General features: G+C 40.9%; 2 protein-coding genes across 4 annotated transcripts; one reads left to right on the top strand and one right to left on the bottom strand.

The window, feature by feature from the left end:
- Positions 1-406: 406 nt before the first annotated feature.
- Positions 407-1,829, top strand: phf5a (PHD finger protein 5A). Its single transcript, XM_085761481.1, has 4 exons — positions 407-558; positions 874-897; positions 1,385-1,551; positions 1,632-1,829. The coding sequence occupies exons 1-4, from the start codon at positions 507-509 to the stop codon at positions 1,719-1,721; spliced, it is 333 nt and encodes a 110-aa protein (XP_085617607.1). The 5' UTR covers positions 407-506; the 3' UTR covers positions 1,722-1,829.
- Positions 1,830-3,199: 1,370 nt separating this feature from the next.
- tefa (TEF transcription factor, PAR bZIP family member a) lies at positions 3,200-15,542 on the bottom strand. 3 transcript variants are annotated; one of them, XM_085760804.1, is made up of 5 exons: positions 15,322-15,542; positions 7,821-8,201; positions 6,925-7,145; positions 6,059-6,270; positions 3,200-5,419 (listed from the first exon to the last, which is right to left on the bottom strand). In XM_085760804.1, exons 1-5 carry the CDS (start codon positions 15,395-15,397, stop codon positions 5,398-5,400), a joined length of 912 nt encoding a protein of 303 aa, XP_085616930.1. In that variant the 5' UTR covers positions 15,398-15,542; the 3' UTR covers positions 3,200-5,397. The 3 variants fall into 3 exon arrangements, with proteins under 3 accessions (XP_085616930.1, XP_085616929.1, XP_085616931.1); XM_085760803.1 differs by lacking the exon at positions 15,322-15,542 and adding an exon at positions 9,121-9,460; XM_085760805.1 differs by lacking the exon at positions 3,200-5,419 and having other exon boundaries at positions 6,055-6,270; positions 15,322-15,541.
- Between the last annotated feature and the right edge of the window lie 1,557 nt (positions 15,543-17,099).

Genomic DNA, 17,099 nt, shown 5'->3' with positions numbered 1-17,099 from the left:
TGGTGACGTCACGCAATTGTAAGCCGCTGCTTTGCAGGTCCTGTAAGAACGATATGTACGTAACAAGTTAAATTTTATTCAGAGCGTTTGCAAAAATCTTTTATACTAATATTATTATATATGAGGTTGTTTCCTTATTTAAGTATTTGATCTAATATAAGCTGTAAAAGTAATTGTGCAGGGATATATTTAAATATTTGTTTACCGTTTAGGAATCTGACAGGACAAGAATATATTTTATTCGTACTTTTTTTTTTTCCAGTTAATTTAAACAATGGTTTATTATCACGGTGCCACAACTTTGATGTAAAACAATTTCTTATAGTGTTTTTTTATTTTATGAAATACATATTAGATCGATAAAGAGGAAGATACCGTCGTTGATTATTTTATGTGTTTCTGTTCGGAGACGCTAGGTGGCGGTAATCCAACTCCTCAGACAAAGTTTACAGGTCAAAGTTGAAAGTTGACCGTTTTCAGCAGCGGTCGCCTTACGTGTGCTCAACATGGCTAAACATCATCCAGATTTGATCTTTTGCAGAAAACAAGCCGGTGTTGGTATGTTTCAAACCATTTATCTCTCACGTTTTCCAATACTGTCTCTTTTTTCCGTTAGTGGAAGTTCTTCATTGATATTTTCCGTTGGAGATACCATGCTAGCTAGCTGCCATGCTAACGATCCCACCGTGGATTTCATAGAAAGTAGACTATAGAGTAGATAAAGGCTGACCGAGAAATGTTCAACAGAGTATTACTGCAAACTGCTTTTACTGTAAATCGAAGGGAATGATAATGCGTTGTAGTAAGTTAGATATGAGTGCTAGTTCATAGCCATGATACACTGACTGACTCTGCTTTGTTTTCACTCCTCAGCTATCGGGAGACTTTGCGAGAAATGTAAGTTTTCCCATCTGCACTAAATACAACAGACTGGGTGGTGTTACCGTGCTGTGTTTTCCTCTACCTTTAGTAAATGTTTCAAGCTCCTGTCATATGTCTTTATTTTTGTGTTGGGAAGTGTTTACATTGAAACACTATCCCCTAAACCCAAACCCAATAGCTCCTTAACAGTTTTTTTGGTCCGTGTGTTATTAAAATCTCCATATTTAATTCAATGATTTCTAATGCGCTAATGTAATATCTGGATAAATTAATTGTCACGTCTCTACACTAATACACTGCCTAGCAAGCACAAACGTTTTACTATGTGGCATTTGTTTCTCAAGACATTGTTTATGGAGATTGTTTTATTAAAATTTGCCAACACAAAGCTGTGTTGTGCTACCTAAATATTGTTTTAAGGATTGTTATTATTTCAACATTTGTTGCCTCCCCCTACAGCCTTGATCCGATTTCTCATCTGTTATTTCTGTGTTCCTCTCAGGTGATGGAAAGTGTGTCATCTGTGATTCCTATGTGAGGCCGTGCACATTGGTGCGCATCTGTGACGAGTGTAACTACGGCTCCTATCAGGGCCGCTGCGTCATCTGTGGAGGGCCGGGAGTATCTGATGCCTACTACTGCAAAGAGTGCACCATCCAGGAGAAAGATGTGAGTACAGGGCCTGAATATGAAATAACAACACATATTAAAAGTCCTGCTTCTCACTCCTCCTTCTGTTTCCTCCGCAGCGAGATGGATGTCCTAAGATTGTGAACTTGGGCAGCTCCAAAACAGATCTGTTTTATGAAAGGAAGAAGTATGGCTTCAAGAAGAGGTGAAGATACTGGAGTCTAGTCCGTTTTTGTTTTTCAGCTTTTGCAGATTTTTTTTTTTTTTTGAAACCTCAAGAAACATTTTTTCACATGACAATAAAACTCTGTTTTATATTTCTGTCTTAATGTCTGTATTGCCTCATTGCCATGGAAATATACAAAAAAAAAGAGAGAGAAAAATCCTCTTCATCTGTCTCTTTACTTACACTTAAAGGGATAGTAGCATTTTTTTAAAGTGGGGTTGTATGATCTACAAATAGCCCCTAAGTACTTTAATTGCAGTAGAAGACTCTCTGCACTCTTACCGTTAGCAACGCCAGCCCATAGCCCTGCCCAGAGATTTACAACATAGGTCAACAAGAGGTTTTACCTGGAAAAAAAATACACAGTTCCATTGCTCGCTGTAATATAATTTTTTCCAGCCCTTCAAAGTGCAGGAGAAACGCAGTTTTTATTTGGACCTAACCAACTCACGTATCCCTCTCCGCCCGGGGTTAGCGCCGGCCGATCAGCAGTTGGTTAGGTCCAAATAAAAACTACATTTTTCCTGCACTTTGAGGGGCTGGAAAAAATTGTATTATAGCGAACAATGGAACTGTGTATTTTTTTCAGGTAAAACCTCTTTTAGACTGCGAAAATAGACCGCTTCTTTGGGTCTGTTCACAACACTGTATGTTGTAAATCTCTGGGCAGGGCTATGGGCTGGTGTTGCTAACGGGAGGAGTGCAGAGAGTCTTCTACTGCAATTAAAGTACTTGAAGGCTATTTGTAGATCATACAACCCCACTTTAAAAAAAATGCTACTATCCCTTTAACTTTTAATGATTACATGATACTGTTGATACCAGCTTTTTTATATCAAAGAACCCAAACTGATACAAATTAGATTTTAGACCCCCACATGATGAGATTGTTGTTTTTAGTTGTTTCCTTACAGAGGATGTTTGAAACCCTCAATCTAAGTCTAGTCTATGACGTCAAACCATCCAGTTTCCTTCAGCAGCATTTCAGTCAGCCTCCTCCACCTGATGTGCCACATCCTCTCTCCTCACCCAGCTGTACAGTCGAATGAAAACTGAGCCAGAAGTGATTTTCCTTATTTAGTATTTTATACTTTATTTTTGTGGGTTTATGTTCAAATTGTTGGGAAACAAATTATGTAACATCATGGCTTCAGTGTTGAGGCATCAACGGGTGCATATGTAGAGTCAGCTGTATCTTCACATTTCTTTGTTTTACAATTTATGTATTTGTTGATACATAGTCCAGTCTCTCTGGACTACTTGGACATTCAGCTTCAAATAGGTCATTGCAGTTTTTATTGTTCAGGTTATTTGACCTTCTGGTGTTATGAGATGCAACATTACCTAACAGGCCCGTGTTATTGTTTAGTAAAGGCTTAGACGACTTAATGTTCTAGATTAACTGTTCACAGCCAGAATCTGACAAAACAAGTGTATGGGACAAACAGTGACACATACACGCTTTCTCAACAAGGCTTTATTTATACATACGGTATGTACAAGACAAAAAGATAGCCACACTCAAAATGCCAATAAGTTTCTTTACAAAGAAATACAAAGACAGAACCAGGAGGATTAAAAACAACCCCTCAAAGTTACCAAATTGACCTGTTCCAGGCAGAAGGCAGATGCAACCTCGATTATAGCAGAGTTCATAAAAAATATTAAAACAAGTCAGGAAGTACATGATCATTCATGTCAGATTTGTACTAAAATTATGATTGAAAAACTACACTTTAGAAACCTTACAATGGAGAATGTGACTTGATGAAACCAATAAGTCTGGGAGTAAAATTATTTCCACTAAAAGAGCAGAGAAGACTGCACATCATTTCAACAAAAGAGCAGATGAAGATGTTTACTGCTAGTTATAATGTTTAAAAATAGATAACCCCTATAATTCTGGATTTGACTTTTCACACATAGACCCTCCCAAAAAGAAAGGAAAAAAAAAAAAAAAGGACCTGTCACATGGGATTTATCGTGCTAGAAAAAACAAACTCCCATTGTCTATTGTGGAAGCACAGCAGAGAAGAACAGCTTTCCCTTTTACTCACAACTGCACAGTAAAATAACCCTGGGTAACAACTCGTATTTTTGGGAGCAATGTTCAACAGTATGAACCCGTGTAAACTGCCAGACTGCATTGAAATGGCTTTAGACATAGAAGACATTTAGGTATTTTGAGGTTCTTTATTTTGTGAAAAATAAAGATGCCTCTATACAGTCTGAGTTTATCGAGACTAAATGGTTTGTCAAAAAAAAAGAAAGAAATATATATATACACATACATCTATATAAGCCGACAATAGACACTGTCAGCTTCCATGTCTGAGAGAGGATTTCTGAAAAAGTTCAGAAACGGGAGGAGGAGCACAGAGTCCACCAACACATAAGAGACTTAGATTATACAATCTGAATGCAAACACATCCCAGTCAAGGCTTCTGAACATCTTTACTGTTCTGGTTGTTTTTTTTTAATAAATTGAAAGTTAACTGTCAACATGAGCTTAATTACTTTAATTGGACCTGTAGACGACATCATCAAAACGTTCACCAGCAGCTGCCTCCAATGAAACACTATTTAAAGAAGAGTATGGAGATGGAGAGCTGAGCTTCTCCAGAGCTGAGATGAAATGAAATAGTGAATTCAAAATGTTATATTTATCAAAAACACCAAAGCCTGTTCAAAACCCTGACTGGTGGTGTATCCTGAATGAGTTCTCAGACATGAGACTGAATACATTTGCAAAATGTTGGGAAAAAAAGAAAAGAAAAAAAGACTGGTATCATTTTAGACAACAGCTATTTACAGTACATGCATCAGTGGATTCTACACAACATTTCCGAAGCGATACTGACGTAGATGACGAGTGAACGTGCGACCTACTGAGAGTCCAGCAGGCGTCTTAACAGTGACGAACGGCGTGAGAGCGACTGCAAGACAAACACACACACAGAGTGTTTATACACAGCTCTGTGCTGCTGGTAAGGAGTAGTTTATATGAAGAGAGGTGAACATGGCTGTGACTCTTCAGCCGTACAGCTGTAAATCCCCTGAAGAAGCTTAAGTTAGTGGAAATGTCAAAGTCAAAAGTTCTTTTGAGGAGAGAAAACCCCAGATCTTCACATATCTCACTGTCACACGTTAATATGAAAATTAAGTCAGAAGTCATGAAAATTGTGGAACGGACTGAAAGCAACCTGCAAACCGGCTTATTTCTACAACATCACAGGCCCGACTTGTAGAAATCTAGTCTACGCTCTTGCAATTGCTACCTAAATATCAACCGTCTAAATAATAAAAAATAAAACCCACAGTTCACAAAATGATCTCTTTCGGCCAAAGGCATACAAAACATGATAAAAGTACACTTCAGAAAAGACGTGTACCGAAGAAGCACTTTGAATATCCTCCCACACTCCTCTCACTCACGTGGATGGCAGAACACAAGTCATGAAAACAGAAGTAAAAATATACACCAGAAATCAGGTCTTAATATGCTATTGCGTCTCCACGGCAACAACAGTCACACCCTGTCATCATGTTCTCTTCCTCCTCCTCTTCATCTGATCGAGTTTAGTGTTCTGATGTGCCGACCTCAATGGGTTTGATTTATTGATTCATTAGAGGAATAAATGAATAAATCACATGTGGTCTATTGGTCTTCCGGCACCGCACTTAAAAGAGAAGAGAACAAGGATGAATGAGGAGGGAAGGAAGGAAGGAGGGAGGAGGTGGGAGAGAGGTCAACGTTAAGCATCAGGGACATTACTCACAAGATCACAGGGTTTGGTTCCCGTTACCGGATTAATCATGTATGAGACCATGGTGGTCAAGATGTATAGAAATCAGGATTTATACAGTGTGTGGTGAACTGAGAATCCTCATACTGTAAAGTATGATCCCAGTAAAGGCTTCACTGCATGGCTCATTTATTAATTAATCAAAATAACTGCTTTTTAGTCTGCTTCACCTGATGTCATCCATACTTTTAACTGAGTTTAATGAACCTTACTCAATGCACATTTTATCAAATCATGTGAATTCACAGAAACTCTAATATGCAACTAACTCCATACACTTCACCTCCCAGACTCACAGGAATATCACTCTCTCCTGTGTCTCTCTCTGGCCAAACAACAGCCAAGCCGCTTCTCATCAAGCTTTGTAAATTTGGTATCTGTCGACAGCAGGGCTAACAATCAGGACTCAACAGTATCTCTCTATCCTGGTTTGTAAGAAACAAAGTGACTGCTACTGCGCTGTTTGCTACGTGGTCCATTTACAGTTTCACATGTTTTGTCGTGATCCCTTACATTTCTCCAAATTTGGCTTCATATTGACCCACAACATTCTTGAAGCGACCGCACTCCTTTCGCAATTCTGCGACCTCCGTCCGCAGGGCCGCGTTCTCACGCTCCAGGAAAGCCGCTCGGACAGTGATCTGGTTCTCCTTTAACCTGCGGGCGTCACGGGAGCGCTTGGCCGCCACGTTGTTCTTCTTCCTCCTCTGCCAGTACTTGTCATCCTGGAGGAATTGAGAAGGAAAAAGAGAAGCAACATTACAACTTTTTCTCGATACATTTCACAGTGTTCACCTAAATCTGACCTCGGCTCGGTTTGTAATGTGGCCGACAGCCAAGCTCCTTTGTGCATGTAAACAAAACCACTGTTCTCTGGCGCGCTGGAGAGGAAGGAAGGCACCGGCTATGAGATTATCAGATTGCTGAGTCACAGTGAGTTGCTAGAACACATTCACTGTCACATGGCCTAGTTTCTTTGCTGTGTTTACACCACTGAGAAAGTGGCTGATGAAATTTCAAGGCAATAAATACAACTTTTTTTTTTCCAGGTACCATGACTTCATGATGATGTTATCAAATTTAACTGACTTTTTTCAGCAAGTTTGAGGTTGGTTGACAGTGAAAATCACTTGGACCACAGCCTTATGAAGTTAGAAAAAAGTTACAGTGTTTAGACATAGGAGCTGTTTGCATATAAATGAAAATGACTGTAGAAACCTCTAAAATGTTGCTCCATTTCACACTTTAAGTCACTGTGAGCACACTCTACATATTACACATATTAGACATGGATTTTGTGACACACTGCTTTACATTCATAGAGGTAAGGCTTTTTTCTGCTCTTTTTGTTCTCTTTCCCCTTCCCTCTCCCAACATACCTTCTGCTCATCAGGCACAAACACCTTCTTGGCCTTCTTAATCATAGGTTGTGGCTTGAGCTCATCTTCAGTGAACTTGTGTTTGCGTGGGTCGAACAGTTCTCCCCCGGGAACACTCGACAGGACCAGGTCTGTGGGATCGGGCTCATAGTTCATCTCAACCTCGATATCTTCAGGGTCGATGGGGTCGGGGGTAGCTCTGTCTTTCTCACTCGTCTCCTCTGAGTGGACAAAAGGGAAACACCGCAAGGCAAGTATGAGATGTCGGCTGCACATCAAACTGGAGGTCAGACACTGATTCAGCACTTAACAGTTTCATATGAAAGTATCTAGTTAAATAATTGATAATGCTGGGTTACCAGTGTCCTATAGCAAATCTAGGATTGTTATTGTTTTACATAATCTTTATGTATGGTTGGTGATCCAAGTCTGCTTATAATACTGCCTTAAACTGTACTATCTCTGCTATGCAGAAGTAGCAGCATCTATTTCTGCTGACCCATTGACCTTTGCCATGACTTCCTGACCTCGCATCAGTGTCACAGGATGTATCATTTTCCAAACATCGCTGCCAAATTAATACATATGACTATATATAAATATATATAAAAAACATTAACAATAATAATACAGCTACAAGAGTTAACACTAGACAGAAGAATGTAGTGCAGAATGCCTTTCACAAATGTAAGCACATTTTAATCTTCTAATTAGGCCAATTTATATCTGAATGTGGGTTGGTATGACTTGTCCCTTGTCCCTAATCCTAAAATCCTCATTCCAAAACACTGGGATTTAACTTGCTGCGAGTCATCTCAACCTGAACAACTGGTTTTCTGTCAGGTAAAATACCCAGCAAACATGTTAGTGAAACTTTACAGCCCCCCACCACTCACCTGCAGTGACATCACAGGTGATTTCAAAGTCTCCATTGGAGATGATCACCACTTCCTCCTCACCAGAGTCCAACTTGTCGATGGGCAGCAGGGACACACTCGCTGGCTTGATCACCTTCGTCTGTGCCGAGGGAGCAGCCTTGGGCTGCTCTGTCTTTGTGGTGTTGCTGCTTTTCGGGGAGTCCTCTCCGGGTAAGTTGGCGATGCCATTCTCCATAAGGAACTCCTCCAGGTCCATGTACTCCAGGTGGAAGTTCTCGCCATCGTAAGGGATGGTCTTGTCCCAGATGGCCGGAGTCAAAGCGGCCGAAGGACCCATATCACTGCCTCCTCCCCCCAGGTCCACATTATCTCCCAGACACAGCTTTTCCTTGTCGGTGTCTGAAACAAAGAAGATACAAGACTGACTTGTCACAAATTTGGAGAGATGCATTTACGATCACATCACATCTAATGAGTTTTGTGCATTATCAGAAGGTAAACAGAGAAGCACCTTTATGATGAACCAGGACACATTTGGTTTTATTTTACATACAGATCTCATTTCAGAAATGTCCTTCAGGCCACAAAGTCAAACATTCCCGTTTCTTTCACCTTTCACAGAGGCGGGGATCCTCACCAACTAGCCTCCAGACTTGCTACACATTATTAATGCAGTTCTTAACAGCAAGTGTAAATGTTGACTTACTAACGTTTGCTGAGGTCCACCAGTCACTTTAAATACTAAATGGTACATTGCTGATCACATGAAAAAGTCTAGTTTTTCTTGTTTTGTTTTCTACTGATTAAAGACTTCTTTAGTTATACTTGTGTGAACATGATCCAGATACTCAGTTGGTTTCTCATGGCACGGAAAAAAAAACGCGCACACACACACAAAAAAGTGACAAAACCAAAACACCAAAGGGTATAAAAGTCAACCAGATTGCGCCAACATAATTTTAGCACTCAAGTCACGCACTTTACTTCACATGATGTCCGTAACTTACTGTGGATAAATTGTTTGTTTTTCGCTAAAAGCTGCATTTAAACCCGGAGGCTTGTCTAGAAAGGTCTGGATGGTGAGGTGGGTCACACACTCAGGAGATAAGAGGCCTGCGCTGTGCTCAACGTATGGCGTCAGCGTATGGTCTCCATGTTAGCGCCCCTGCACATCTACTGGTACACTATGTTCACACTTATGGGAACCCTCTGTCGTGTATACATTGTTATGACACAGTTTTCCCATGTGTGTCCGTCTCCTTCTCGGTTGACCTCGTTTTAAACACAACACTGCTCTCCGTCAGTTTTCGGCACTCACCGTCGTCGCCGTCCAGTATGTTCGGCGGAGGCATTTCCATTATTTTCTTCAAAACGACCGGGAATGAACTCGTGGCCCCGGAGGCCGTTTCCAGTGTGATGAGGATCGGGTCTCCCGACATTTTTACCCCCTTGTTGTTGACGATAATCACGAAATAACGTTAACTCAACCGACAAAAGAAGCGAACTCAACGGTTGTGGTGTTTACTCGACGACACTATAGCGACCCAGCCGGTTCACCGTCCGCCACTCGTAGACTATCTACCGGTTTAAAATAAACAATATCCACGGGAGAGTATACCAAAGACCGTCAGTACATCCCAGACAACTCGCCGTGTTGACCTCCTTCCAACTGAAAATAGGCTCTTGGTAGATTTTGGTGTCGCTGACGGAGCGAGCCTCTCGGAGGAAGATGTCCTCCCTGCTGGACGCTGATAGGCGGACTGTGCACCATCCTCATGAATATTAATGAACCACAGGCCGGTGGGGGCGGGAGCTGAGAGGACCGACCAATGGCGGTTGGCGCGCTGCAATTCCCTAAGCTCTCATTGGTTGACCGAGTTATATATGTTACAATGAATACATTAAGAGAAAAACGTGTCACGAGGAAAAAAATAAATAAATAAAACAGACATTTTTCTCATTGCTACACTCCCCGTCGTAAAACTTGAGCTACTCTTGCTCCTGAAGTTTCTTCTATTAGTATTAAACTTCACAACAAAGTATAAAAGGTGCTTGTGAAAGTATACAACTAGCTCTCCATGTTTTTATGAAAACACATTGGGACAGGATCAACAGCTTTCATCAGGGCACAATAGTCAGCAGTTGATGTAGTTCATGCCACCGTCATAAATAAGCATTATGACAATATTTTAACTTGTAACTTATGTGTCTTTTCACCTTCAAACAAAGGCACCACCCCAGCAGAGGGCTTGGGCTACATACCGGACGAGGTGAACGCACAGCTATACGTTTCGGCGCAAGCACAGCTCCGCTCACATGCTTTCGCACGTGCCGCTGACGCTCTTACATATCTTTAGGCGCCGACCAATAAAGGAGCGCACATAGAGAAACGTGCAGAATGGGGCGGGGCGTGCAGAAGTAGCGCCTTGAGTTACCCAAAGGTGCACCGCTGCAGCCAAGCCGACATGCAGAGATCTACATGCATGTTAACTTAACGCCGGTATGCTCATCGTTACAGCTCTGGATTTGTGTCACAGCAGAGCTTCTTCATCATGATATGTCTGCTAATTCTGCCACAGCACATTTGGGTATAAAGCACTTGTTTTGCTTTGGGTATAAAGCACTTGTTTTTCTGAAGCAGTAAAATAATTTTCTGGTAACCCTCCAAAAATGTTATTCTCACACATTTTTCATGTATCAGTGTAAAACTAAACCAGATGTACTTTCAGAACAGGATGTGCGAGGACTTGATCAAAACATGATACCTATATCCTGAATGCAGGATGACAGATGAATACATTTAAAAAGAGGACATATTCTCCACATCATTGTTCCATTCAAACTGATTGTCACTGTATAGACTATTCATTGTCCCTGCACCAACATCACTGCACTGATAAGTTGCAAAAAGGAAGCTATGCAAACCAGTTGAGTTGACATGAGGTAGGATATTAGTGTGGTGCTGAGAGGGGGAGTTGTCCACACGTGTTTCTTGTATGTTATGCAAAATCTGTTTTTGGCACAACATTATGAGGAGACATTAAACCTTCAAGGTCAACCGTGGCAGTAGGTGCATAAGAGTTTGGGAAGGTCACTGGCTTCTTGCTTAACATCACCTTATAATTCACACTCTATGGATGACTCTATGGACCCGTGCCAAAACTGAACCCTATGGACAACCTCTGCTCTAGTATTTGACATGCGCTTTCACACCTAATAGTCCGGACCAAGGCCCGGACTTAATTTTTTTTTTTGTTACATTGTTTCCATATAGTCCAGTAAAGTTCGCTTTCACACTGCTATTATGACAGCGGACTAAAGGATCTACCGACGTCATGACGGATGAGCGTGCGTCTGACGTTAGCGCATAGAAAGTGCTCTGAAAAAAGAAAAAGAAAAATATGTGTAAAAAAAAAAGAAGAAAAAATATAGCCTACAGCTGGAAAGCACGCTGTGGTTTGTAATCGCGGTGCAGAAGAGTGAGTTTAGAGCTGATGAAAGGAGAGAAAAAAAGAGGATTGTGCCGCGGCGAAATGCTCTCATTGATCAGAGTGGCAGCGATCAGCGATCAGCTGTTTTGTGTAGTGGACGGGAACACACACGCTATGCGCACACACGCGCGATCCTCCTGTCAGATGCGGCTGCATCTCTCCAGGTCACTTGTGTGTGTGAGTGTGAGAGAAATAAAAGCTCTGACTTGCTGGGGCAGACGTTGTTTGGTGTCACCCGCTGATCCGTCTTTTTCAGACTTTTTTCGGCGGAAAAAATATATATTCGGGTCATTATATAAAAAAAATAGGCTTGCATGTATCGTTTGGGATTTATATTAAACACTCTACTGTTTAATTCCGTGTAAACGTTTACAAGTGTAGCCTACACTGACACACCCATCCCTCTGACCAAATCTGGATATAATATGATCTCCTCCTCTCCCCAACTGTTGCCGCCGGTTGCCGCGGCTCCTCTTTCCTTTTTTTCTGTTTATTTACTTTTTTCGGCACGAGCGAATCTGACGTTATTTCCTGTATTTGGTCTGATAGTTCGAACCTTCCAAAAAAATGCTTTCACACTACGCAGCAGCGGACCTTGGTCCAGGATAGTCCGGACCGAGACCACGTCCTGAGGCTGGACCAAAGACTCGGTCTTTAGTCCGGACCGTGGTCCGGGGGAGCTTTCACACCTGTCAATTTGGTGCGAACTATCTGGAAAGTCCGAAAGTCCGGACCAAACGAGGTAGGTGTGAAAAGAGACATTCAGTAATCTGGAAGCAGACATGAAGGAGACTGTAATATTATCTTAGTTGATGATTTTAACATCAATGATATATTTTGAAAAGATATACTGACTATAGCTATTACATAGTTCCCCTATATCCTTCAGTACTATTTCAGCACGTCATGATAGAGATTTGTTGAAAAACCTTCCAAAGTCAGCAACACATTGACTGATCAACTTGTCAACAGGTGCAGACATGGGTGGACACAGCATGTTTTGGCTCACATTGCAGCATAGCAACAAATCTAATGTGTTTTTCCACAATGCTATTTTTGACTCTCAGGCAACGTTGATTAAATGTGAAAGGACTCTAATAAAAACATGCTTTGTCATCATGACTGCAGCAGTTTTCTACCAAATGAAAATTCCAGGATTTTTCCATGGCAATTTAAATCACATCAACATCTTACATGCCAACATTCATAAATGTCTGTTACTACAATATTTGATTCAGTGCTTTTCCACAGGTGTCACATTTAACAGTATCATACAGACACCATGGCTGTGAAGTCTTTGTGGTACTTTCTTCACAGCTGCACATAGGAGCTCATCAAGAAGGAAACACACTGTGATAATCAGGAAATGCACTCCATCCTAGTCACTTGTGTGTGAGAGTGTGTATGTGTCATGATGGGTAGCATAGGCTATATAATATAAAACTGCATAATAATCAAGAAGCTGTTCATTCAAAATCAAAACTCAATTTGTGAGTTATGATTTGTTTCTGAGTAATGATCCAATACTGTGAAATATATGTATACTCTGTGCAGAATTATTAAGCAACTTCAAACAAAATTACTTCTAAACAAACGTCAGACAAAATGGGCCAAAAAGAGATTGAACAGACTCTGAAGAGTTGTAAAATGCCTTTCAGATGGATGCAGCGCTCTAAAAGCAGCTAAATTATTGGGGCGTGATCACTGAAAAGTCTTAATGTTTTGTTGCAAATAGTGAACAGGGTCACAAGAAATGTGTGGTGAAAAAAAGACTCAAATAATGGCTAAAGACTGAACATGAAGCTACCAGGAACCCATTATCCTCCATAATCCAGAACTTCAAACTATCCAGAAGTACAAGGTGTTCAGTGCTCAGAGACATGGCTAGGAAGGATGAAACATGACCACCACTGAACAAGACTCATGAGATGAAACATCAAAACTGGGCCAAGAAATATTTGAATCATTTTTTCAAAGGTTTTATGGACAGAGGAAATGCGAGCGACTCTTGACTGACCAGATGACCATGATACTGGTCACAGAGCTCCACTTGGAGTCAGAAACCAGCAAGGTGGAGGTGGCGTGCTGGTATGGGCTGCTATTATTAAGAATGAAGTTGGACCTTGCAGGTTGAAGATGGACTTCTCCCAAACCTACTGCCAGTTTTTAGATGATACTTTCTTCAATTAGTGGACAGGAAAAAGTTGCGTTCAAGAACACCATGATTGTTATGCAGGACAAGGCACCATCACATGCATTTACGTAAGTACTGGACAGCATCAAGTCTCATTTCATCTGTCAATAAAACGTTTGAGGTCCAGTTTTGATGTTTCATCTCATGAGTCTTGTTCAGTGGTGGTTGTGTTTCATCCTTCCTTGCCACGGCAATGTGACTGAGCACTGAACTCCTTGTACTGGACACTCAGTCCTGAAATATGGTGGCACTGGTGGATAATGGGTTCCCAGTAGCTTCACGTTCTTTCGCTGTTATTTGTGTCTTTTTTTCTCCACACAGTTCTTGCGACCCTATTGACTATTTGCACCAAAACATTTGACTTTTCTGTGATTACACCCCAATAATTTTGCAACTTTTAAGAGGCATCTATCTAATTTTTTGGCCCCTTTTGTCTAAGGTAAAGAAGTTGCCTAATAATTATGCACACCTTATGGTGTTAATCACTTTGGCCACACCCTCCCTCAATACACAAATACACATCACCTCATAATGCTAAAATCCAATCCAAATTATAATAAGGTCAAAATACTCACTTGCCAATAATTCTGCATGCAGTGTGTATAATATGTCTTTATGTGAAACTAAACATTTATTGCTGATTATTGCAATTAATGGCAAATGAAGGGTGATCTTGAGCATTGCACCAATATGGAAGAAAAAAAAATGGTGATTCAACAATTTTACTTTGAATGAGTCAGGTATCTTGTTCCCTGAGGTTCTTCAGAGGCTCCTATGACAAAACACAGACTGAGGTGATTATGAAACGTTGTCAAAAGGGGCCAGCAGCAGCATAAGCACAACTCTCAGGGTAATAATATTACTTGACCCTGATCCGATTGATCTAAATATGGTTTAGAGAAGGCAACCAGAGCCATCTAGTGATTTAATCATGAACCTACAAAGGCCACCCGCCCTTTTCTCCACATCACACTCACACACTGACAAAACCATGACAGATGAAAGCAGATGTCCAACAGATGCACACAGACTGGGTTACATCAGCACAAAGTTATTGATTCTGCCAATTAGTTTCTTTCACCAAAACATCCACTAATCACTGGAGTAGGCTACTGATCTTTCTCCTGTATCAATGGGTAACTGTTCTTGTTTATTTGATTAATAGGTCCCTCCCTGGGACAGAGTGTTTAGGGAAAAAGCTGTGCACTCTTAGCATTTGTTTGACAAAGATGCCAGAGGACAGGGAGCCCCTTATATTAAGTCTCAGACCACGCTCTCTGCGTATGTGGATGGATAATTCTTTAAGTTAGGAAATTATAGGCTACTCTTCCCCATTGAGTAGCCTATTGATGGAAAAAAAAAATAAAAAGGGACTGACTATCACAGTTTATAAAGAGTATCAGTGATTGCATTTTCAATAAACAGCATTAGGCTACCGATTCCCCTGCTTCATCATTGTCACCACAGCTAAGCCACTTTTATTTTGAAAGTAGGCTACTAACTTCAGCTGGAGAATCTGACACTACATTGTTTCTGCTGCTTGTTGGGGCTGTTCAACAAGTTGTGTGCTCGTATAGGGAACTTATATCCGACACCTTTGGAGTCAGGAGCCATATGTCCACAGTTCAGCCACAGATACAAATTCCCGTCCAGATCAGCTGACAGAGGTTACACAACAAACGCGCAGTTGTTTGCAAAAGTGTAAGAATCGGTTACAAAATGTTAGTTCGGCTTCAGCGACTTTGTTTGAATAAAAACCAGAGGATGCTGCAAGTTATTTAATTAACAAAGCCCGAGAAAATAAATGTCACTGAGTAGCTACAGAGTCACTCACCATTATCGTCAAAGTTGGGGAGAGTAAATGGATGCTCAAGAAAAGCTTTGAAAATCTCCGGAAGCTCTGAAGTCATTTTTTCTGTCTTTTAAATCTTTGCACTTATCTGAGTTAAATGACTCAGAGCTGATCAGCAGCTCGAGAGAAGCTGTGTCAAACTCAAAACTCAATGACGGACTGGATCGTGGCAGGCAGGTCGGTGTCTGACAGCTCAGAAAAAAAGACAATGTGACCCAGTGCCAGAAAGTTACTTAACGCTGTCTGCCCGCCCCGCTCCTCACCCCGAGCCAATCAGCAGCCTGCTTTCTGCCCGCGATGGACGGAACGAGCACCGATTGGCCAGACTTTCTGTCCGTCATTTGACGACAGCCAATCACGAACCGCTGCTGAATTACCTAAGGTTAAAAAAAAAATAAAAAAAAAGGGAAAAAGTGTATACCCTTAAATGTAGCCTAGTAGAGAGTTATATAAGGTGATATAGAAAAGGATACAAAAACAAGCTAGCCTACTAAGTTACAAACAACACCTATAGCTTTTACCCAGTCTCATATCTTTGTGAAAACGGAATATTAAAACAGGTGAGTTTAAAAACAAAACCTTTGTACATATAGGCCTATGAAATATGAACTAGGCTACAACTATTTTGGTTAATCACCCTGCTGGTAGCGGTTGGACACCCAATGTCCTACATACAAGATGCTAACATGAAGCTAACACACATATTACGTTATAAATGTGAGTAAAAATATCTAAAACATCAACAAATATGCCCCATGTTAAACTTAATTTTGAATTGTGTATTTCATTCACGTGTTACGAGATGAAACACGTGCAGCTGGCGGCAGAACACGACTGGTACACAGGTGAAAATAATTAGGGCCAAATTAATGTTGCTTCATCTCCCGTAGGGTTTGTCTGAAGGAGAACATGAGGAGCTGCGGCTCACACACCTCCACGGATTATACTGACCGCAAGACTAATTGTGTAGGCAGCCTATGTATATCATCATGTTTCTCCATGACGGTAAAATACAACACATTTCATCTATTATCTGACTGTAGGTACAAAGTGTTCTGACAATAAGGCGTCGCACTGAGGAGCAGTGTGTGTGTCTGGGTCACTAGGTGCATCTCCACGTGCAGGACTGTTTTTGTAACAGCGTGTCAGACACGTGTGATGATGAAGTTAGTAACACTCATTAACAAGTCCACAGTGGGTTGTTGAAACCCGTATCACCTGAAGTGCAACATTATTACTTTGTTGTCAGTGTCAGAGAGGAAGTGTTGTCACATTGAGTTGTCTTCCCACACCCCAACGTGATTAATTTGATTTGAGATTAATCATTATATATATATATATATATAATCACTGCCAATTAGATTCTACTAGGAATTTCTCTTAACATGAGCAAAAAAATATGTGAACAAAAGCTTGTAGACAGTTTTGTGCACTATAAAGTGATTGACTTGTACATACCAATCCAACACTTTGCAGATTAACTGGAATCTATAAATCAGTCTTTACCATTCAATATCAGCAGCCAACCAATCACATTGATGCATGACCACAAATCCTAAATGTCATGGAAGACCATACCATAAGATCTGTAAAGCCTCTGTGAAGGGGCTTGACCTAATGATTGTGTTCATCATTAGTTGATCTCCATATCATTTGGGATTTGTTTTAGATGGGGTGGCCAACAGATGTTTTGTCCAATTTTATATTGCAAGAAAATAAAAAGCAGCAGTTTAATTTAATTTGAGGAGCTGGATCAAACA

This window comes from Trachurus japonicus, chromosome 19, assembly GCF_045865225.1.
Source record: "Trachurus japonicus isolate A0001 chromosome 19, Traja_1.0".
Lineage (NCBI taxonomy): Eukaryota > Metazoa > Chordata > Actinopteri > Carangiformes > Carangidae > Trachurus > Trachurus japonicus.
This window is presented reverse-complemented; position numbering and strand designations above follow the sequence as displayed.

Bases quoted from the DNA above. Each gene is read 5' to 3' on its own strand.
- tefa (XM_085760803.1), bottom strand. From the start codon at position 9,241: ATGTCGGGAGACCCGATCCTCATCACACTGGAAACGGCCTCCGGGGCC. The intron at 8,202-9,120 runs GTGAGTGCCGAA...TCTTTGTTTCAG, and splicing joins CATACTGGACGGCGACGACG to ACACCGACAAGGAAAAGCTG. The intron at 5,420-6,058 runs GTAAGGGATCAC...TTCTCTTTTAAG, and splicing joins GAAGCCAAATTTGGAGAAAT to TGCGGTGCCGGAAGACCAAT.
- phf5a (XM_085761481.1), top strand. From the start codon at position 507: ATGGCTAAACATCATCCAGATTTGATCTTTTGCAGAAAACAAGCCGGT. The intron at 559-873 runs GTATGTTTCAAA...TTCACTCCTCAG, and splicing joins CAGAAAACAAGCCGGTGTTG to CTATCGGGAGACTTTGCGAG. The intron at 898-1,384 runs GTAAGTTTTCCC...TGTTCCTCTCAG, and splicing joins CGGGAGACTTTGCGAGAAAT to GTGATGGAAAGTGTGTCATC.